Raw genomic sequence first — 24,703 nt, 5'->3', positions numbered from 1 at the left:
GAAATTTAAAAAATTCAGGATAAATCGAATGAATTCTAAATTGCAAAAGGTATTGAGCAATCTTTTCAAATCTTTGAAACGATGTTAATTATAAGGATTACGAATGAATTTGAACGAATTAAGGATAAAGTCATAATTCTTGAAAACAATTCAAGTTAAATTCTAAATAACTGAAAAGATTTAGAAGGAAATGTTTAAAACATTTCAATTATATTGTTTTTATCAACATTGGAATAAATTTAGAGGAATTTAACGAATATGAAAAAATTCCCTGAATTGAATAACTTCGGAATTCGTTTAGACAAATCTGATGAAATTCAAAAAAATTTGATGAAACATTTAGAAAAGATCAAATGAATTTAAAAACAAAAAAAAAATAAAAAGAATTTAGAAAATTTCTGGATAAATGATTAAAAATTTAGAAAGATTTTCAAATTAATTCAAATTGCAAAAGGTATTTAAAATATCTTCAAATATTTAAAATTATCATATTGATCAGAATTGCAAGTAAATTTAAACGAATTCAGGATAAATTTACAAGACTCAAAAACAATTCAAATGATACGGAAACAATTTTTCAATATCCAAAAATGCCATTTATTTTATACAAATTTCAGTGAATTTACAGGAATCGAAAGAAAGTGATAAGAATTCGCTGAAATTCATAAAAAATGGACGATAAATTGAAAAAAATTAATTGCATTGAAAGCAATTGAAAAATATAAAACAATTCATCAAATTCAGTGAGGTTAAAATTCGTTTAGAACAATTTAAAGCAATTGAATAAAATTCCAAGTGAGTTGAAAAGACTTCAGGATTAATTAAAAAGAAACTTTAAAAAGTTTGTAAAAATCCATTGAATTGAATGCATTTAGAAACTCCAGAGACATTGAAAGAATTTAGAAAAATTCAGGATAAATATATAAAAATTTAGGGTGACATCCAAATGAACAACCCAAGTTATATTCAAAATAATTTTAATGAATTAGAAACAAAATTCTTGTTGATTTCAATCAGATTGGAGTGCATTTATAGGAATTAGAAAAATTAAATGAATTCAATGAAATTAATAAAAATTATAAAATAAAAAAATCAAGAGAATTCGAAAGTATTTAGAAGAATTCAGGATAAATTAATAAGAATTCAGGTTGAATTCCAAGTGAATTTTAAATTGCAAAAAGTATTTGAGAACCTTTGAAATGCTACGAAATCCTTCACTTTTTAAGAATAAATTCTTCAAAATCCATTAAAATATTATACAATCCCGTGGAATTCTATGAAACCTTATATTTCCTGAACTCCTAAAAAATTTATTAAAATACTTGTAGCTTTTAAAATCCTTAAAATCTTTCTACATCTTCTGAAATTGAAATAAATTTAAAAGACCCTCAAATTTGTCAAATCCATTAAAATCTTTTGAAAATTTCATTCATTGAAAATCTCATATTAGAATAGAATTTAAAAAAATTATAATCGCAGAGTTTTGGGAAAATCGTGAATATTATTTGTGCATTTAAATCTGCATAATATGCCTCATTTTTACCATTTTCCGTATTTTAATTGAATTTTTATGGAAGAGATTTAATTTTTTATGAAAAAAAATTAATATTAATTTTTGTGAAAATTCATCTTTTTTGTTTGAATTCAACTATTTTTGGTTAAAATTAAAATTATTTGTTTGGTTGATGATTGACCATTTTATATAGCAAACCTTTTTTTTTTTGTTCAAATTATAATTATTTTGTTTAAAATTAATTGTTTTAACTGAAAGTTTAACTCGTATATTTCCGGTTCAAAATTTATCTTCTTAAGTTGATACTTAAAATATTTGGTTAAAAATTCGTCTATTTTTGCAGAAAATTCCTCTTATTGGTTGGAAATTGATCTTTTTGGTAGAAAATTAGTTTTTTTTTTTCATATTTAGAATAAATATTTTTAACTGAAAATGTGACTGTTCCATTTTTTGTCAAAAAGCTTTTCACTGAAAATTGAATTATTCTGTTTTTGGTGAAAATTTAAGTATTTTCTTTTTAGTACAAAATAAAATTCATGTATTTAGTTAAAAATTAAAATTTTGAAAGTTGAAGATTTGCCATTTTAGTTGAAAATTTGTTTGGTCGAAAAGAAAAATATTTAGTTAAAAATTCGTTTTTTTAAGAAATTCATATTTTTGGTTGAAAATTCATCACTGTGATTGAAAATTAATTTCTTTCGCTAAAAATTCGTTTCTGTCTGGTTGAAAATTAATTTTTTCAACTGAAGATGTAACTGTTTTTCTTTTGTTTAACATTTAATTTTCTAACTAAAAATTGTAATATTCTACTTTCGGTTTGTAAAGTTACCTTTTTTAGTTGTAAATTTTTATATTTTATTAAAACTGTATCTTTTTTTAATATATTTCGGTTAAATAATCTTCTCTTTTGTATAATTTTTTTGTTTGAAAATTCGTTTTTCTTTTTTTTTTAATTTTATTTTTCTAATGTTTAAACTATTCTAATTTTGGTTCTGTTTTTGTTGAAAATTGATTTTTTTTAGATGAAAATTTATGTACTTTGTTGAAAATGAGTCTTACTTTGGTAGAAAATTCAACTGACTATTTGGTTAAAAATTCATATTTTTTGTTGAAGATTCATCATTTTAGTTAAAAACTAATTTATTAGGTTCAAAAGTGATATTTTTCAGGGTGGCCGTTTTAATCGAAAAACAACATTTCCGGTCATTTCCCGTTTTTCCCTGGTTCATAAACATTTTTCACGGTTAATAAAATTTAAAAATTTTCAACTCTAAAAGCTAAAGATTTTTACATTTAATGAAATACAAAATAAACTAGAAACTAACGCACTCAAAGTGGAACTCTTGCATTTTAAATTATTTAAAATCAAACTTCAAAAGTTTTTAATTACAAAATGTGGTATTCAAATTATCAGTAAGCTACCCTATATATAACTATATATAACTATATATAACTATATATAACTATATATAACTATATATAAAATAACAATTTTAAATTAAATGCAGATACACAACAAAATTAAGAATTTTTTACTTTTATAAATGATAGAGTTCAAAGATTTAAATTCAGTTCTAAAAATATAAATCCACATTATTATTTTCGCTGTTGTAAATTAAACGATGAATCAATGAAATTTAAAATTTTCGAAAATTATATTTTAATCAATTTTAAGCTAGAAATATTAAAAAATGAAAAATTAAATTTTTTTATTCAACTGAACACTTCTCTAACTAGAAGTTAAATTATTTTCATTTGAAATAGTTTAAACATCCTTGAAAACTTCAAAATTTTATTTCAAAATCTTGAGAAATCTGGAAGTTGTTTTAAATTGTTTCAAATTTCAAATTAGTTTTGACATTTTTCCGAACTTTCAAATAACTTTTAAAATTAATCGAATTTTTACAAAATCCTCCTTATTATTTGTAGAAAAAAAATTTGAGTATTTTTAAGTTTTGAAAAGATTCAAAATCAATTAAAAATTTGGAATGATGAATTGCAATGATGATGAAATGCAATAATGAATTGTAGAAAAAAGTTTTCTTCTGTCTTACGACCACGGCAAAATAAAAACAATTTAGAGCTATAAATTCAACTTCATTTATTTTTAGTAAAAATTAAAACTTTAAATCAACTAAAAACAACATTAGTATCTAACAACTATCCTCTTCCTTTAATTAATGAAATTATTGCTGAGCATGTGCATGAAATTTATAACAGTACTAAAAATAAAAATAAATGGACTGATACTTGCAATAAATTTAATTTCAAAGTTATGTTACCGTACATACAAGGTCTCTCTGAACGTTCACGAAGTTCATGAAAAAAATTTAACATCAATGTTTATTTCAAAAGCACTAACAGTGTAGATAACTATTTATTAAAGAAAAACTATAGGGATAGCATTGAAAATTTGTCTGATGTTATCTATATGATAAAATGCAAATGTTTCAATAAAGTTTATATAGGTAAAACTGGGAGGAGATTAAAAACTAGAATTGCCAAACATAAAAGAGAATTTATAAATGGGAATTTAAATAAGTGAACACTCTTGGAATTCTAATCACTATTTCGATTTCTAATTCAGCAATATTAAAATACTAGCTACTGAAAAAATACTTATCAAAGACGTATTACTGAATCTATATTCATAAACAAATTTCGAAACATTTCTGTTAATTTACAAAATGAAATTTTAAATATTAATAAAATTTACCAAAGCATAAATAATTAATGTCATCTTATTTTAATTACAAAATAAATGTTTCTTTAAAGCTTTAAATTTAAATTTAAGTTTGCGCTTCCTCATCAATAATTCTTAGAACGGTTTCATAATAGTTAATAATGTAGTTTTTACGCTGAAAAAAGCCTCTTCGATTTTATAAGGCTTTCTCTTTTTACTCATCCTCAATAATTGTTTGAAGTCTTACTTTTTTTAACTTTAATAGCGTATAAACTTTTTTTAATTAGACACAAAACAAATTGACACGTATGGACTCCAAAATTATAATGATTGTTGTTTCGCTTAAAAATCGTCTTAAACTAAGGTAATATTTAAAAAATATTTTTTACGCATAAATAATAACTTTTTTAAACTATTTATATTTATTTTTATGATGTATTAGCTTATTATAATTATTATTTAGATACTCTGAAAAAGACACGCAGTGATGCCGAAACGTCGTTAAAGTTTTAATTTTTTCCTAAAAATAAATGGAGTTGAATTGATAGCTCTAATTTGTGTTTATTTTGCCGTGGCCGTAAGAGAGAAGAAATCTTTTTTCTACAATTCATTAAACATTTTCAAATTGAATGGGTTAAAAATGGTATATTTTAGACTTAAACAATATTTTAAACTTAATAAAAGCCTTTAATTGCAAATATAATAGTATTATTATGAAGCTATTTTTATGTTAAAAATAGTTAATAAAGTTTCAATCAGGCGTTTATATATTTTAAATGACTAAGACTTTTAAATTAAACCAGTTTTTTTTCCTTGGCTAAATTTTCATTATACTTAATTATTAATATTCAAATATCAGCATTTTAAAAATTGTAGTAATTTTAACATATAATGTTTAACGAACAGAATAACATAGTATTACAGATACCACTTTTTAATTTTCAAATTTATTACTTTATTTTAAACAAAAAAATGTCTTTTCTACTGTAAAAGACGACTTTTTAACAAAATACTTGAATGTTCAACAAAATAATTAAATTTTTAAAATAATATTTGAATCTTCTACCTAAACAGATTAATTACCGAAAACAAAGTATCCTAATTTATATTTCAATACAACAGATGAAATTTATAGAAAAAAAAAAGAATTTAAAAAACGAGTTTCCAATGAATAAAGACTTTCACAGAAGTGAGAAATAAAAGTTGATCTAAATTTTTGAACCTTCAAGACAAAAGACGAATTTTTTCTGCTAATTCAAATTTCAAACCAAGAAAATTATTTTTCTATCAAAAACGGAGAATTTTCAACTCAAAAAGATCAATCTTCAAAAAAATGAAAAAGTAAAACATAAATTAATTTTTAACTAAAAAAAAACAATACTTTTCCATTGAACAGTTAAATTTTCGATAAATTTTCGACCAGAGCCAAAAAAATTCAATTTTTAACCACCCAGTTTAACTTTTACCCAATCAGTTAAATTTTCAATTAAAAAAGATTAATTTTCAACAGAATAGTTTAACTTTCAACCAAACACATGAATTTTTAACTAAAAATATAAATCTTTCTACTAAATTCTGCTAAAACAGATGCATTTTTAATTCAAAAAGATAAATTTTCAAAAAAGTAGTTGAATTTTCTGTTAAAAAAGATTTCAGTTGACATTTCACGAACAAAATGTAAATTTTTAAACAAGAAATAATTTTCTACGAAAAAGATTAAATTTTCAATCCACAAACACGAATTCTTTGACGAGAAAAATAACTTTTTAACAAAATTGTTGAATTCTCTACCAAATAGTTGCATTTTTATCCAAAAAAGGTGAGATTTCTCCGAAAACTGATGAAATTGTATTTTAAAAAAACAAATTCAAAAACATAGTTACAGTTGCATCTAAAAAAAATTAAAGTTGACTTTTAAAGATCAAAATATGAATTTTTTAACAAAAAATAAGTTTCAATAAAAAAAATTGAATTTTCAATTGAAAAAAGATGAAATTTTTACAAAACAGATACATTTTTAATAAAACGCGACTGTTTTTTAAATTGAATGTTTATCCAAAAAAGCTTTTTGTTTCATTTTTCAACATCAAAATATAAATTTTTAACAGAAAGTAAATGTTCAACGAAATAGTTCAATTTTTAACCAAAAAGGATGACTTTTTTACGAAATATATTAATTTTCAACCAAACAGTGTCATTTTTAATCAAGAAAGATGAAGTTTCTCTTAAGACAGATGCATTCTAAAAATTTTTTAAATTCAATGCAATTGTTTAAATTTTCATCTAGAAAAGATTTCAGTTCTCTTTTCAATACCAAAATAATAAATTCAAACAAAAACTAAAGTTGCTAAGAAATAGTTAAATTTTCAAAAAACCGCAGAATTTTCACCGAAAAGTATTATTTTTGAACAAAATTGTTGAATTTTCAAACAAACAGTTGCATTTTTAACCAAGAAACATGAAGTTTCCTGTAAAACAGTTGAATTTAAAAAAATGCAATTTTAAAAAGAGTAGGTAAATTTTCATCCAAAGAAGATTCCAGTTCACTTTCCTTTCGAATTTTTAACCAAAAAGTATGACCTTTTCATAAAATTGTTAAATTTTCAACCAAGCAGATTCATTTTTGTCAAAGAAAAATTAAAGTTCTATTAAAACAGGTGCATTTAATACAAAAAGTACATTTTCTAGGAAATAGTTGTATTTGCAACAAAACAGTTGCATTTTTATCCAAGAAGAATGCAATATTTCTACTAAAAAAGGTGATCTTTTAAATAAAAATATGAATTTTTAGAAAAAATAGTGTTCATTCAAAAAAAATTTTAGTTCGCATATCAGCAAAAAATACAAATTTTAAACAAAATGTTAATATTCTACGAAAAGAATTGAATTATTGACCCAAAAAGACGGATTTTCTAGAAAACAGTTGAATTTGCAACCAGAAAGGATGTCTTCTTAAGAAAATTGTTAAATTATCAACAAAATCATAAAATTTATAACTAAAATAATAATGTCTAGAAGAACATTTTTGCTGTTCCATAATTTAACCCTCAAAGTCTAGACTGGGTATATTATACCCAGACGATATTTTCGTCTCGCTATTTAATTTTTTCCATTTTGTGAAAATATTTAGAGTAATATGTTGAATTCATCTGATTAATTTTATAATATTCATTTTTGTGATACTTTCAGCTATAGTTTAACAAATAAAAATGCCCGAATCGTTTATATGAACCAGTGATATTGAAGTCTAGGCTGAGAGGGTTAAGTACGACCCTAAAGTTTTTGCAATTTATAAAATATGTTTTTTTTTTCAATCCACCCTAGTTTAAAGTCTGATAAATAAGAGACTAAGTGATAAATTTTCTATTTTCCACTCACTTCAGCCAGTCTTGAATTTCTTCTTCGCCTCACTCTGCGATCCGGAATCAGTGTCAGAATATAAAGAACCAAAAGTACAACCACAGTAATACTAAATCCCAACGATAAATCCGGCAAGACATCATCATAGGCTTCATGTTCCACATGATTTTTTAAGAAAAGTGCAGATATTCCGAGTAGGAGAATAATTAAAACCCTCATAAAAACAGGACCTCTTGGATTTGCCATATTGCTTTTTCTCAAGCTGACGGTGAAGCAAAAATGTACAATCCATGCTAGCCCTTCAGTAGCAGCAATTAAATAATCCACAGGTTTAGCAGACGTCGCTTTATCATCAAGTTTAAAAAATTCACTATTTAAATTTTTATCCTCAATTTCTTGAGGTAGAGTTACTTTTATCCTCTTTCCTGGTGAAAATAGAAAATTAGCGATACTTCCGGTGTCATTTAATTTATCAGCAAGGCTCTTAATCCAGCTTCGAGTTGATGGTATTAAAGGACTTTCAGTTGTTTTCGTATTATTATTATTAATTTGGATTCTAGAATCTGGTGGCTCAAGGTGCAAATGAAGAGTTGTGTTCGATAAAATTATGTAGGCTTTTATTATTGGAAGAATGGCTAAGCAGATGATGATAAAGAGTCGAAAGTTGATGGCTTTTGTTGATAAATATTCCCGAGAGGCCGAGTAAGATCGACGTCCGCAATAATATGCTGAAGTCACTGCGATTAGAGCTAATACTGGCAACTGAAAAGAGCGGATTTATTATTTATTTATTTATTTATTTATTTATTTAGGACAGGGGTCTCCACAATCCACAGGTGCAGCGTGACCCAGAATCGCTTGGCCTTTTTCAAGGTCTACCAATTTTTTTCGAAGGGAAACTGAGAGGAAATTTATGACCCCTTTGAAAAAATCCCAGTTCTATATTAATAATACTAAATAATTTTAAAAAATACTAATAATAATAAAAATAAGAGGTCAAAAATAAATTCAAGGCGTCCAAAATTTAAGAAGAATTGAAATTGCATTAGCGGTTTTAAACCAAAATAATTTTTAATTTGACTCTAGTTTAAAGTATATTGAAAGTTTTAAAGTAAAAGCTGCTTAAATTTTAGAATTAAAAATTTTTATTACATTTAAAAAAATTTTAATTGATGCCACACATTTTTTTTCTATGATAAAAAATTAATTTTTCATCATTTTTACCCCTCAAAATGTAAATTTGTTAAATTACAAAGCTTTAAAATTAAATTATTCGAAAAATCTTTTTTAAAAAATAATTTTCAATTTTTGATAGAAAAGTTTTGAAAAACGCTATCGCAACTGAAGGGGAAAAATTCTTTGCATTAGTATTAACAGATCGTAAAAATGGTAATTAATTTATCTTTTGCATCTGTTAGATATTATAATATAATAAATTATTTAAGTTCATTTAACAATTTGTTAAACTTTTAATATTGAAAAATTTGTTATTATGAATATTCAAATTGATTATGTTTTTAATATTAGGTAATAGAAACTAAAGGACACGTCAATTTCTTGCTACTTTTTAATTTAATTTGAATATTTAATTTAGAATTATTAATAAACAACAAAAAATTTCTTGGAATTTAAATAATATTTAAATTCAATGACAATTCCAGGTTATTTCCAGATATCTCAGATTATTCCAGGTTTAATTTATTATATTACTATATGAAATTTAATTTACAATGCTTTAAATTTTTAAAGTTTCAAGTAAAATAATTGAATTTTCGACAAGATAGATAGATTTTTAAGAAAATAGTTGCATTTTCAACCAAAAAGATTAAATTTCAACAAAAGACGATTTTACAACATAATATATGAAATCTTAACAAAAAAATTGAATTTTCAACATAAAAAAATTAATTTTTAACAAAATAGTTAAATTTTGAACTAAAAATATCATTTTTCAATAAAAATGGAATAGTTGAATTTTCGCAGTTACAAAAAATTAATTTAATTGCAATACTTAAATTTTCAATCAAAAAGATTAATTTTCAAACAAGAAGATTATGTTTCTACAAGAAAGGAAAACGATTTTTCAACAAAATACATTATTTTTCAACAAAATAGTTAAATTTTTCACCAATTAGTTGAATTTCAACTAAAAAGATCAATTTTTAACATGACTGATGGATTTTCGAATAAACTTATGAATCTTTAACTGGAATAGTTGAATTTTAAACAAAAAAGATAAATTTTCATTGAAAAAGATCAATTTTTAACCAAATAGTTGAATTTTGAACTAAAAAATATCAGTTTTCAATGAAAATGGAGTAGTTTAATTTTTAGAGTTAAAAAAATTAATATTTCACAAGAGTTTGGCATTAAAAAAAATAATAATAATTTTCACATAAATGATGAGTATTTAATTGCAATACTTAAATTTTCAATCAAAAAGATTGATTTTCAAACAAGAAGATTAAGCTTCTACAAAAAACGAAAACGAGTTTTCAACAAAATTAATTATTTTTTAACAAAATAGTTTAATTTTTCAATGAAAAAGACCAATTTTCGACCAATTAGTTGAATTTCAACTAAAAGGTCAAATTTTAACATAACTGATGGATTTTTGAATAAACTTATGAATCTTGAACTGGAATAGTTTAATTTTAAACAAAGAAACATAAATTTTCAATTAAAAATATCAATTTTTAACCAAATAGTGGAGTTTTGAACTAAAAAATATTATTTTTCAATGAAAATAGAATATTTTAATTTTTTGAGTCAGAACAAAAAATTCCACAAGAGTTTAGCTTTTAAACAAACAAAAATCATTTTCAGCTGAAATGATGAGTATTTATTTGCAATACTTAAATTTGCAATCAAAAAAATTGATTTTCAAAATAGGGAAAATTTAGCTTCTACAAAAAAAGAAAACGATTGTTCAACAGAATACATTATTTTTCAACAAAATAGTTGAATTTTTCACTAAAAAATACCAATTTTCGATCAAATAGTTCAATTTCAAATAAAATGATCAATTTCTAACATAACTGATGGATTTTTAAAAAAACTTATGAATCTTTAACTGGAATAGTTGAATTTTAAACAAAATAAATCAATTTTAAATGAAAAAGATCAATTTTTAATCAAATAGTGGAGTTTTTAACTAAAAAATATTATTTTTTAATGAAAATGGAATAGTTTAATTTTCATAGTTAAAAAAATTAATTTTCCACAAGAGTTTAGCTTTCAAACAAACAAAAATAATTTTCAGCTAAAATGATGAGCATTTAGATGGAATACTTAAATTTTCAACCAAAAAGATTAATTTTCAAATAAAAAGATTAATCTTCTACAAAAAAGGGAAACGATTTTTCAACAAAATAGTTTAATTTTTCACTGAAAAATACCCATTTTCGTCAGAATAGTTAAATTTCAACTGAAAAGATCAATTTTTAACATAACTGATGGGTTTTCGAATAAACTTATGAATCTTTAACTGGAATAGTTGAATTTTTAATAAAACCGATAAATTTTCAATGAAAAAGACGATTATCAAACATAATATATTAATAAGTATAAATCTGCGCTATCATTTTTATTTCTCAAAATTAAAACGCATCCTCCTTTTCAACTCACATTAATAAAAATATTAAAAATAAAGAACCAAACTTTCATCCCTTGCAAATGAATAAAAATGATTTAAAAAAAGGGCCTCTTCCAATTCAGAAAAAAAAAATTGAAATTAAAAAATCCCCTTCTTCAATTAAAAAAAAATATTGAAAATAATAAATCCCTTCTTTACTTCGGAAAAATGCTTTAATTAAAAATAACCTTTTCAAATTAAAAAATCTTCTTTACAATTATGATATTTGGATAAATTAAAAACGATATCTTTCGAAAAACCAACAAAGATTTCACCTAACTAAACAAATTTTTGCCTCTCCCTGTTCAGGAAAAATATTGAAAATAAAAATTTCCCCCCTTTCAATCAATAAAAATGCTGAAAAGAAAAAATGGCCTTTTCCAAGTCAGAAAAAAATAAATAAACAAAATGTCTTTGCTTCCAAATCTTTAAAAAACAAAATTTGCCTCTCCTTATTTCGACAAAAAATAGAAAGCGTAAATTTATTCCCTACAACTCAGTCAAAATTATAAAAAGAGAAAATAGCCTCTTCCAATTCCGAGAAAAAAAATAACCATTACTTCCTTCCAAATCTAGAAAAGTCTTAAAGACAAAAAAAGGTCTTCCTTTAAATTGAGAAAAAATTAAAAACAAAAATCTCCTCGCTTCCAAAAAACAATTGAAAATAAAAGGTTCTTCCCTTCCAACTCAATACAAATGAAAAAAAGGCCTCTTATAATTCAGAAAAAATTGCAAACCAAGATTTCGGCCCTTTTAAATCAATAAAAATATAAAATGTTCCCGCCTTCTACTCAATTAAAAATGTTAAAAATAAAAAATTATGCTTCCGCCAATTCATACAAAAGATTGAAAACCAAAATTTGCTCCTCTCCAACTCGATAAAAAAATATTTTTAAAAATCGTTTTAAGATTTTTTTCTATTGAGAATTTTTTCTATTTATTTTAATATACAAAAATTACCCTTTTCCAATTCCGAAAAAAATAACAAAAATTTTCTCCCTTCCAACTCAATAAATTTTTTCTTTAAACTGATCCTTTTTCCAATTTATAAAATACTGAAAACCAAATTTTCCACCTTTCCAACTCGATAAAAATACCATAAATAAAGAATGGTCCCCTCCAATTCAGAAAAATAAAATGTCGCCTCTTCCAACTCTCTAAATATCTTAAAAACAAAAAATGTCCCTCTTCCAATTCCGATAAAAATTTTAAAACAAAGTTTTCTCCTTCTAACTCGAGACAAATGTTGTTAAAAAAACCATTTCCTCCTTTCAATTCAGAAGAAAACCACAACTTTATCCCTTCCAAATCAATTAAAATGATAAGAATAATTTATAAAGAATTTGAAATGAGAATTGCCTTCCTTCCAAAAATCCAAAAAGAGATTAAAAATGAGAATTTATTCTCTTCGAATTCAGAGAAAAAAATCTAAAAACTAAATAAATTGGCCTCTTCATATTCAGAAAAAAATTACAAGCAAAAAATTCCTCCCGTCCAACCCAATAAACTTTTTCAAAATAAAATGCATTATATCATGTGTTACGAAAATGATATTTAAAGTGATTAGATAGATTTTTCTTCTAAAAATTTGAAAGCTTCCTGCTTAAAAAATAAATCCGCTGCCAATGTATTTATTATTTAAAAGGCTTTAAATTGTTTTTTATAGCTTTTTGTATGCAGTGCTTGTTGTAATTATGGCTTATTGCAATAATAATAATAATAATAATAATAATATATTTTCAAGAACAAAACCAGTTATTTCAGTATATAAATCTATCTATCTACAAAATGATAAAATTTTATTGAACTTCCTCTGGCTTGCATACCTGTAAATATAATTGTTGGAAACATAATCCAAATCCAATATTATGTGTTTCAGGATTCACAGGTCCTTGATATCCACATAATTCAGTCCAATTCCACCTCCATGAACTTCTACTGTCGTCAACTATTTCCAAATGATCCATTCTGTTTTATAATTTTAGAGCATATTCAAACATTCAAAATACTGTCACAAGGCAGTTCTTCGTTATGCTAAAATTGAAATTAAATCCACAATATCAGAAAATTTCTATCAGAAATTAGACTATAATATATATTAGTACGATCCATTAGTTAAATAATTATATAATACTAAAACCATAGTTATTCATATAATGAATTTGTCCCTAAAGTCTATGAATTCGAATAATAATTTTTTAATTTTTTATTTATCTTCTTATACATGTTCAGTGCATATTTAGGTAAAATTAATGTGAATACGACATTAAATTCAATTTAAACCTTTTTAAATTCCTTACTTTCCAAGTAAAAAATATTGCATTTTCATCAAGATAAATGAATTTTCAACAAAAAATAATAAATTAATTTTTAATAAAAGAGTTAATCTTACAACAAAATAGTTTCACTTTAACCATGAAGATGAATTTTTACCTAAAGTGATGAATATTTAACTGAAATACTTAAATTTTACACCAAAAAGAATAATTTTCTACAAAAAATACGATTTTTCAACAAAATACATAAAATTTCAAAGAATAGTTGAATTTTCATCTAAAAAAGATAAATTATTAAACATATAGTTGAAGCTTTAACTGAAAAAGATCATTTTCAACAAAATATATTAATTTTCAAATAAAAAAGATGAAATGTCAACTAAAAATTGAATAGTTAAACTTTCAGTTGAAAAAATTCTTGTTAAAACAGAGCTGAAATTACAACTAAAATGATGAAATATTTAATTAGAATAGTTACAATTTCAGTTTAAGAAAAAATAATTTTTACCCAAAAAACAAAGTAATTTTCGAAAAATAGTTACATTTTTAAACAAAGTGATGAATCTTTAAAAAACTTTCGAATTTAAAAAAAAATTAATTTTCGAACAAAATTATGAATCTTTAACAAAAATAATAGAATTTCCAATCAAAAAGGTTAATTTTCAACCAAGAAGATTAATTTTTACCAAAAAGGCGAATTTTCAACAAAAAACTGTGAAATAGTTTAATTCTCAGTAAAAAAAAAAATAATTTTCAGCCAAGGAAAAAAAAATTTCATAAAAATAGCTTATTTTTTAATCAAAGGGATGAATTTTCAATTAAAATAATAAATTTTCATCAACAGCAAAATTATTTTCTGCCGAAAAGAACGAGTTTTCAAAACATGATTTTTCAACCAAATACTTAATTCTTCAACAAAAAACATTTATTTTCAACTAAAAAGTTGAATTTTGAACTAAAAAAATCCATTTCTTCGTCCACAAAGATTAATTTTCAACCAAAAAAGATGGTTTTTCATCAAAATAATGAATTGTAAACAAAAAAGTTGAATTTGAACGCAAAAAATCAATTTTTAACAAAAAATAATACAGTTAAATCTTCAGTAGGAAAAAATTATTTTCAATAAGAAAACATATTTTGAAACAAAAAAATAATAATTTTCCAACTAAAATTGTAAATATTAAACTAGAATACTTGCATTTACAACTAAAAAGATTAATTTTTAACCAATAAGATTGATTATCAAAAAAAGACAATTTTTCAACAAAATACATAAAATTTCAAAGAATAGTTAAATTTTCATCTAAGAAAGGCAAATTATCAATCATATAGTTGAATTTTAAACTAAACAAGATGATTTTCAACAATATATATTAATTTTCGAATAAAAAAGATAGAATCTCAACCAAAAATTGAATAGTTAAACTTTCAGTTGAAAAAAATATTAATCAAACAAAGAAATGAAATTACAACTAAAATGGTGAAATATTTATTTAGAATAGTTATAATTTCAGTTTTAAAAAATAATTTTCACCCAAAAAACAAACTTATTTTCGAAAAAATAGTTACATTTTTAAATAAAGTGATGAATCTTTGAAACAAAGTTTAATTTCAAAGCAAAAAGATGAATTTTCAGCCAAGGAAAAAAAAATTTCATAAAAATAGCTTATTTTTTAATCAAAGGGATGAATTTTCAATTAAAATAATAAATTTTCATCAACAACAAAATTATTTTCTACCAAAAAGAACGAATTTTCAACAAGAAACATAATTTTTCAACCAGATACTTAGTTCTTCAACAAAAATGATACATTTTCAACTAAAAAGTTGAATTTTGAACTTTAAAAAATCCGTTTCTTGGACCAAAAAGATTAATTTTCAACCAAAAAATGCGTTTTTTCAACAAAATAATGAATTATAAACAAAAAAGTTGTTTTTGAACGCAAAAAGATCAATTTTTAACCAAAAATAATACACTTAAATCTTGAGTTGAAAAAAATTATTTTCAATAAAAAAACATATTTTCAAACAAAGTGATAATTTTTTAACTAAAATTATGAACATTCAACTAGAATAGTTGAATTTAAACCCAGAAATATTAATTTTTAATCAAGAAGATTAATTTCTATAAAAAAAGACGAAATTTGTTATTTAAAAAAAAAAACAATATTTCAAGCAAACATTGCATAGTTAAATTTTTAGTTCAGTAAATTATTGTTTAAATAAAGGATGAATTATTAACTGGAATAAGGGAATAATAAACTGGAATAGTTACATTTTCAGCTAAAAAAATTAATTTTCAACAAAATAATTAAATTTTTAACTTGTTTCGATACAAATAGATAAATATTCAGTAGAAAAAAAATTAATTTCATTGAAATAGTTAAAATTTCAAGGTGTGTCTCTAGAAATAGTTGAATATTCAGTGAAATATTTAATATTAATTTAAAGAAAAAACAATATTACAGCCAAATAGTTTATTTTTCAACCATAGAGATAAATTTTCAATTAAAATTATTAGTCATATGCCAACACCATAAATTTTGATCAAAAAAGGCGACTTTTCAACCAAATACACGAATTGTCAACAAAATAGTTGAACGTTTTCAAACAAACTGATCATTTTTTAACTAAAATTATGAGTCTTCAACTATAATAGTTGAATTTTAACCCAAAGATATAAGTTATCAACTAAAAAAATGAATCTTTAAAGTAAAATAATTAAATTTACAGCTAAAAGGATTAATTTTCAAAACAGAAGATTAATTTCTATAAAAAAGACGAATTTTTTTTTTCAAAAAAAGATCATTTTTCAACCAAACGATGAATTTTTAAACTTTTAGTTAAAAAATTATTATTTTCAAGCAATGTGATAATTTTTTCAACTAAAATGATAAATATTCAACTAGAATAGATGAATTTTAATCCAAAAAGATAAGTTTTCAACTAAAATAATGAATCTTTAAACCAAAACCATTAACTTTTAACAAAAAAAGCGATTTTTTAACAAAATACATGAATTGTCAACAAAATAGTTGAATTTTGAACTGAAAAAGACGAATTTTTAGACAAAAACAAAATAGTTGAATTTTTTGTTCAAGAAAATAATATTAAAAAAAAATCATTTTCCAAAAATAAGTTTATTTTCAAACAATGTGATAATTTTTCAACTAAAATGATGAATCTTCATCTGGAATAGTTAAATATTCATCAAAAACAACTAATTTTCAGTTAAAGAAAAAACGAAATTAGAACAAAATAGTATATTTTCAAACCGAAGTGATGAATTTTTAATTGAACTGATGAATCTTCAACTGGAATAGTTTATTTTAACAAAAAAGATCAATTTTTAACTCAAATGATAAATTTTTAACTAGAATAATGAATTTAAAACCAAAAGATTAATTTCTATAAAAAGACGAATTTAAAAAATATATATATATATATATATATAAGTTTTGAAGCAAACATTGAATAGTTAAATTTTTAATTTAAAAAATGTATGTTCAACTGTAGTAAGCATTAGGAACTAAAATCAGGAAATATTCAACTGGAATAGTTACATTTTTATTTGAAAAATTAATTTTCAACAAAATTATATATGCATATATAAATAATATAAATAACAGCCTGTTTCAATACAAATAGTTATATACTCAGTAAAAACAATTAATTTTCAGTTAAATAAAATACGATTTTTTAACTAAAAAGAATTAATTTTCAAGCAAATACTTGAATTTCCAACTAAAAGTAGAGAAAATCAGAAGTTGTTCTTTTTTTTTAATTAAAATTGTTTATAAAACTTTTTCAGAACTTTTACATACATTTTAAAATTAATTTAATTTTTCTTACAATTTTTAAAAAATCCTGCAAGTTTTAACAAATTTCCTTGCATTTTTTATGTATAAATAACAATTGAACACTTTTTAATTATAGAAAAAATTTTAGTAATTTTTAGAGATATTTAGAAGTTTTAAAAGGATTTAAAATTAATTTAAAACATGAAATGATTTCAAATAATTTGAACGAAGTGTGTACCGACAAAATTCGGTTATTCGTACTGAAATTTCGGTGCAAATAGTCACAGCCTACTTTAAAATAAAATTTAGATTTTTTCAGATTTCAAACAAAAAGTTTAAAAGCTTTTCAAGAATTATGAAAGGTTTTAAAAAAATAAAAACATTTGCTTAAAATTCCTAGGAAAATGAACAATTATTTTTTATTTTGAAAAATTAATTTAAGAGAATATTTAAAAAGATTTTAAAAGATATTTACCGATTTTTTCCTAAAATTGTATAAAGTTTAATCCAGACGTTTACATTTTTTTATGACTAAGGCTTTCGACATGAAAATTTTAATTTTTAACGTTAAAATCTGGAAAACCTTACATTTTTAACGTAAGTGGAATCGGTTTGTCAAATCAAATATTGTTCACTTTTTCAAGTACAGATCCATTATGAAACATTATTTATTTATATTTACATTTGAAAAATAAAAATGTTTTTGATCAAAAATTTGCAATTTCCTACACTTTTATTTTGTATTGTCCGTGTCTTCAAGACAGAATTTTAAAATTATTTAAATAAAAAATAAACGCTTAATGATAAAAATCTAAAATGGCAAATTTTGTAAGTAAAAGATTTTCGAATTACGCATTGTAAACTAAACTCCCCTGTTATTTTCAGTTAAAAAAATAAATTTCAAACAAAACAAAAAAACGAATTTCAACAAAACAGTTAAATACAGCTGCTCAAAATTGATCTTGAACTTAAACTCGAAATATCTCTCAAAAAGAGTAAATAAAATTTGTAAGAGTTTCTTCTCATTAAAGATTAAAAAAATCAACTTTTCAGTACAGAAAAAAAATATTATTGCTCTATAGGTCAGCTTTAAAAAAAAAATGTAAAAACTTACATTTCTTTAAGGCAACTAAAATGATCTATATAACATACATGACGTGCGTCACTAAGGCATAAATCATTAAATTGCAATTATTAATCATTCTAACCAATTTGATTATTAAGAAAAAGATCAGAAAAAAACAGAAGAGCCATAAAGGCATAAAAGGTTTGAGTTTTGACATCTACAACTGAACATAACCTAAAAGTCTTTTCTTTTTATGCAATTTTAGGTTCCAAACTCGTTAAAACAAAGCGGATTCATGATCTTACCTTTAAGTTATTTGATGAAAAAACTATTGTACATTGTTTCGGAAATTTTTGTTCAACTATCAGTTCTGCTTCGTCATATCAAAATTCATGATCCTAATGACAATAATGCAAGATGCATAGGCGTAGGAAACTAATTTCACTCATTTTTAGGTTATATTTTGCGGTTGGAAGAAAAGTCTATTATACTTATAAGCAAAAATTTATTATATAGCAACATTTTGCCATATACATATGGCCATATACATCTCGTTTTTAGTTTATCATTATTATTAAATAGCATTTCAATGAATGCATTCTCCGAGAAAATGTGTAAATGCATCAAAATTAAACAATACAACAACGTATAGGTTATAATGATTGTGTTTAATTATCACGTGATTTAATTACGCAGTGATTAAAGGTAAGATTATTCATTTTTAACTTGATTTAAACATTTTCAGTGTTCATGTACTTATTCCATTTAAATTTTTACTCTTTAATTTCATTAATAGTTGCAAATATTGAATTGCTTGAATTTGATTTAACATCTTGTTTTGGGATTTCTACGGATTTATTTAAGAACAGAAAAATTATTTAAAATCGAATTATTTATTTATTATTAAATATTATTCTAAGAAATTAAAAACTGGTCAGGAAAAGTCAGGGAATATCAGGAAAAACCTAGCAGAGCCAAGGAATTTTCGGTGCACTGAAGTGTATATTTTTTGCAGTTAATTTTATTATTTTGTTGAATATTCAACCATTTTGCTATCAAATCATTCTATTTGTTTGGAAATTCGTCTTTTTTAATTAAAAATTAAACCTTTTAGGTAGAAAATACAATTAATTTAGTTGTAAATTTATGTTTCTGTGTCGAAAATTAAACTTTTTTGTCTAAAGTTCATATTTTCGGATTCAAAAATCAAGTGTTTCGCAAGATATTCCTTTTTTTGGTTTGAAAATTCAACATTTTGGAAAAGATATTTTTTGATTGACTGATAAAACTTTCGTGGTTGAAAATTCAACTTTTTTATTGAAAAATCATTTCTTTGCTTAAAAATGTAATTATAAGGTTGAAAATGTCTTTAAAATCAAATATCTGGTTGAAGTTTCATGTATTTTGTTCAAAATAATTATTTTTTAATTGACAATTTTTTTATTGAAAATGTATCTGTCCTTTTCAGCAAAATAATGTAAACTTTAACTTCTTGATTAAAACTTAATTTCTTGGTTTGAAAATTCGTTTTTTTTGTGCAAATTTTTTTTCTAACTCAAAATTTAACTATTCTATTTAGGGTTAAAAATTGATTATTTTTAGTCGAAAATTCATGTACTTTTCAGTCGGAAATTGAACTATTTATTTAACAATTTTTTTGTTTTGTTTAAAGCTTCATCATTTTAGTTGAAAATTTATTGTTTCAACTGAAAATATATAGGCAGAAATTTAATCTTCAATTTAGTTTGGTAAAATTTAAATGTTTTTGGTTTAAAATTTTAATGTTTTTTGATACAAAATTAATCTTTTTAGTTTAAACTTCAACTATTTGTTTAAAAATAAATTTTCGTGTTTTAAGATTCATGATTTTATTTCAAAATTCATTTCTTTAACGTACAATTTATCTTTTTTCTTTGAAGATTCGTTTTCTTTGTTTTAATTCGAATGTTTTTGGTTTAAAATGTAAATATTTATTGATACCAAATTAATATTTTGAATTAAAAATTCAACTAATTGTTTAAAAATTTATTTCCTTGATGGAAAATTTTAATTTTCCATTTATAGTTGAAAATTTATTTTTTTTGTATAGAAGTCTAATTTTCTTGTTTGAAAATTTTTCTTTTCTGTTTAAAGATTTGTATTTTTTGGTTGAATTAAAATGTTTTTGGTTTAAAATTAAAATATTTTTTCATATAAAAGTAATCTTTCGAGTTGAAGATTCAACTATGCGTCCAAAAACTCAATTTTTTATTTGAAGATTCATCATTTTCATTCAAAATTGATTTCTTTAACTGAAAATCTAAATTTTCCATTTTTTGTTGGAAATTTATCTTTTTTGATAGAAATCTAATCTTCTGGTTAGAAATTTATCTGTTTTGTTTCAAGATTCGTATTTTTTGGTTAAATTTTTAATCAAGAATATTAATTTTCTACGAAAAAATCTAATTTAGAACAAAATATATAACATTTTAACTAAATTGGTTAATTATTAACTAAAATCGAGCAATTTTAAACGAATAATGAAATAGCTAAATTTTCAGTTAAAAAATTTAATTTTATCCATAAAAGAACAAATTTTCAACAAACTAGTTATATTTTCAACAAAAGATATGATTTTTCAACCAAAAACGGTCCGTTTTTGACCAGTATTTTTTTGTATTTAATATGACAATTTTTCAAGCTGAAAAAGGAATATCTGTCACATCCTATACTCAATTCAAAAAATTAGATTTTGTAAAATTAAATATTATAAGAGAAATATTAAAAAGTCTTTATGAAATAATAATGAATCTGTATTCAAAAAATGTTTTCTTTAATTTATATTATTTTATCGATAGACGTTTAGACCGAGATGAAAAAACCTATTTTCGACAACTTAAGTTTCTTAATCGTCCCAAAGTAAAATATCAGTCGGCGGATACTAAAAATTATTTTTATTTGTATCAAAAAATACAGAAATGAGTTTATTTTTTTATTTTCTATGCTCACTTTTATAAATGTGCTTACAAAAACATTAGTATTTTTCTGAAGAAAAGTAATCACAAACAAAGCTTTCCATTTTTCAAATCAAATTTCAGAACGAAACAATATAAGAAGAAATTTATTAATCTGCTATGTTGATATAGATATTAATGGATTTTAATTATTTTAATTCATTTCAGTAATTGTCGTTTAATTTTAAAATTATATGTTAAGTAATTTTTGGTTCATTATAAAATTATAAATTTTTATGAACATATTTTTTAAATAGGCATTTTACGAGCTGGAAAAGGGTTTCCTTTTCCAGCTCGGAAAATGCTCATTTAAAAAATTTGTTGATCAAAATTTATAATTTATTAATGAAGCAAAAATTATTTAACACATAAGTTTAAAATTAATCGACAATTACTGAATTGAATTAAAAATGGGCATTTACTTTTCTATGAAAAAATAATTTAATTTTAAACCAAAAACATTTTAATTCAGCCAAAAAATATAAATCTTCAAACAAAAATGAAAAATTTTCAAACAATAAAATTAGAATTCTATAAAAAAATATCAGTTTTCAACAATAAATGAAAAATTAAAATTTTCCGTTAAAAAAATGAATTTTTAACTCAAAAGATTAATTTTTTGTTAAAAAGATTTTAAATTTAAATCATAAACCATAAAAAAAATTCAGTTAAAGAAATGAATTTGGAATTAAAATGATAAATCATCAACCAAAAACATGAATTTGTAAACAAATAATTGAATCATCAGCTCAAAAGATTAATTTTGTATGAAAAAAGATTTAAATTTTAAACCAAAAATATCTAAATTTTACCAGACGAAAGAGAAGATTCAATTTTTGTCTATATATTTTCAGCTGAAAAAATAGATTTTAAAATAAAATCATGAAGCTTTAAACATCCAAATTAATTTTGAAACAAATAATTGAATTTCCAACTCAAAATATTAATTTTCTATTAAAAACGAGACATTTCCAGCAAAGGACATGAATTTTCGACTACAAATAATCAATTTTTATCCTTAAATAGAATAGTTAAATTTTCAATTAGAAAAAAAATTTGCAACAAAAAAAAATTTTTAACCAAGAAATTAATTTTTAATCAAGAAGTTAAAGTTTACACTATTTTGCTCAAAGGACAGATAAATTTTCAATAAAAAAATTGTCAACCAAAAAAGAACGATTTTTAACAGAATTGCTCTATTGGATTTTATAATATTTTTTCGGGTTGGGGGGGGGGGGTAGTATTCAACTTTTTGCGTTCCCTCAGAAGGATATTTTACTCTTGGGCTAGGCAGAAGCTGGAAAAGGGTTCCCTCTTTCCTTTTTCCAGCTCGTAAAATGCCCATTTAAAAAAATTATTCATAAAAATTGATAATTTAATAACGAACAAAAAATTATTTAACATACTATATAATTTTTTAATTAATCGACAATTGCTTAAATGAATTAAAATGGGCATTTTACGAGCTGGAAAAGGTTTCCCTCTTCGCTATTCCAGCTCGTAAAATGCCCATTTAAAAAAACTTGTTTATAAAAATTTTTAATTTAATCTTAAATCCAAAATTATTGAACATATAATTTTTGAATTAATCGACAATTACTAAAATGTATTAAAAATAGGCATTTCACGTGCTTGAAAAGGGAAGTTCTGAACCCATTTTCCAGCTTAAAAAATTATGAAGAATTGCTCTATTGGATTTTATAATATTTTGATTTTTTTGGGGGGAAAATATTCAACTTTTTGGGTCCCCTCATTATGATATTTTGCTTTTGGACTAGACAGAACATGGAAAAGGGTTCCCTCTCCCCTTTTCCAGCTCGTAAAATGCTTATTAAAAAAAATATTTATAAAAATTAATAATTCAATAATGAACCTAAAATTATTTAACATATAATTTTAAAATTAATCGACAATTACTTAAATGAATTAAAAATTGGCCTTTTACGAGCTGGAAAGGGAAGTCCTGAACCCCTTTTCCTGTTCAAAAAATTATCAAGAATTGCTCTATTGGATTTTATAATATGTTGATTTTGGGGGAGGGGGATTTTCAACTTTTGGGTCCCTCATTATGATATTATGCTCTTGACCAGGCAGAAGCTGGAGAAGGGTTCCCTTTCCCTTTTCCAGCTCGTAAAATGCCATTTAAAAAAATTATTCATAAAAATTTATAATTTAATAATGAACCAACAATTACTAAACGTATAATTTAAAAATTAATCGACAATTACTGAAATGAATTAAAAATGGGCATTTCACGTGCTTGAAAAGGGAAGTTCTGAACCCATTTTCCAGCTTAAAAAATTATGAAGAATTGCTCTATTGGATTTTATAATATTTTGATTTTTTTGGGGGGGAAAATATTCAACTTTTTGGGTCCCCTCATTATGATATTTTGCTTTTGGACTAGACAGAACATGGAAAAGGGTTCCCTCTCCCCTTTTCCAGCTCGTAAAATGCTTATTAAAAAAAAATATTCATAAAAATTAATAATTCAATAATGAACCAAAAATTATTTAACATATAATTTTAAAATTAATCGACAATTACTTAAATGAATTAAAAATTGGCCTTTTACGAGCTGGAAAAGGGAAGTCCTGAACCCCTTTTCCTGTTCAAAAAATTATCAAGAATTGCTCTATTGGATTTTATAATATGTTGATTTTGGGGGGGGGGGGGATTTTCAACTTTTGGGTCCCTCATTATGATATTATGCTCTTGACCAGACAGAAGCTGGAAAAGGGTTCCCTTTCTCTTTTCCAGCTCGTAAAATGCCATTTAAAAAAATTATTCATAAAAATTGATAATTTAATAACGAACAAAAAATTATTTAACATACTATATAATTTTTAAATTAATCGACAATTACTTAAATGAATTAAAATGGGCATTTTACGAGCTGGAAAAGGTTTCCCTCTTCGCTATTCCAGCTCGTAAAATGCCTATTTAAAAAAACTTGTTTATAAAAATTTGTAATTTAATCATAAATCCAAAATCATTGAACATATAATTTTTGGATTAATCGACAATTACTAAAATGTTTTTAAAATAAGCATTTCACGTGCTTGAAAAGGGAAGTTCTGAACCCATTTTCCAGCTTAAAAAATTATGAAGAATTGCTCTATTGGATTTTATAATATTTTTATTTTTTGGGGGGGAAAATATTCAACTTTTTGGGTCCCCTCATTATGATATTTTGCTTTTGGACTAGACAGAAGATGGAAAAGGATTCCCTCTCCCCTTTTCCAGCTCGTAAAATGCTTATTAAAAAAAATATTTATAAAAATTAATAATTCAATAATGAACCAAAAATTATTTAACATATAATTTTAAAATTAATCGACAATTACTTAAATGAATTAAAAATTGGCCTTTTACGAG

The 24,703-nt window shown here is 23.1% G+C and overlaps 2 protein-coding genes across 4 annotated transcripts in view; one reads left to right on the top strand and one right to left on the bottom strand.

Annotated features, from left to right (window-relative positions):
• Nucleotides 1-18,752, bottom strand: part of LOC117181397 (multidrug resistance-associated protein 7) — a 145,310-nt gene extending 126,558 nt beyond the window's left edge. For 2 of the 3 annotated variants that reach the window (XR_004468114.1, XM_033374009.1), the window contains exons 1-3: nt 18,638-18,752; nt 13,017-13,224; nt 7,575-8,318 (exon numbers count right to left, since the gene is read on the bottom strand). Coding sequence is in view for 2 of the 3 variants with exons in the window: in XM_033374009.1 (XP_033229900.1) it covers nt 7,575-8,318; nt 13,017-13,157 (885 nt within the window). In the remaining variant the exon portion in view is untranslated. Of the gene's footprint in view, nt 1-7,574; nt 8,319-13,016; nt 13,225-18,637 lie in introns of those variants that run through there. The other variant, XM_033374010.1, reaches the window with a different exon arrangement.
• Nucleotides 18,752-24,703, top strand: part of LOC117181398 (vacuolar protein sorting-associated protein 35) — a 57,314-nt gene continuing 51,362 nt past the window's right edge. Inside the window, exon 1 of the mRNA XM_033374014.1 lies at nt 18,752-19,037. The gene's annotated coding sequence lies outside the window, so the exon portion shown is untranslated. The remainder of the gene's footprint in view (nt 19,038-24,703) is intronic.

This window comes from Belonocnema kinseyi, chromosome 10, assembly GCF_010883055.1.
Source record: "Belonocnema kinseyi isolate 2016_QV_RU_SX_M_011 chromosome 10, B_treatae_v1, whole genome shotgun sequence".
NCBI classification, from domain to species: Eukaryota; Metazoa; Arthropoda; class Insecta; order Hymenoptera; family Cynipidae; genus Belonocnema; species Belonocnema kinseyi.
The sequence above is the reverse complement of the archived record's forward strand: the minus strand, read 5'-3'. Positions and strand labels throughout refer to the sequence as shown.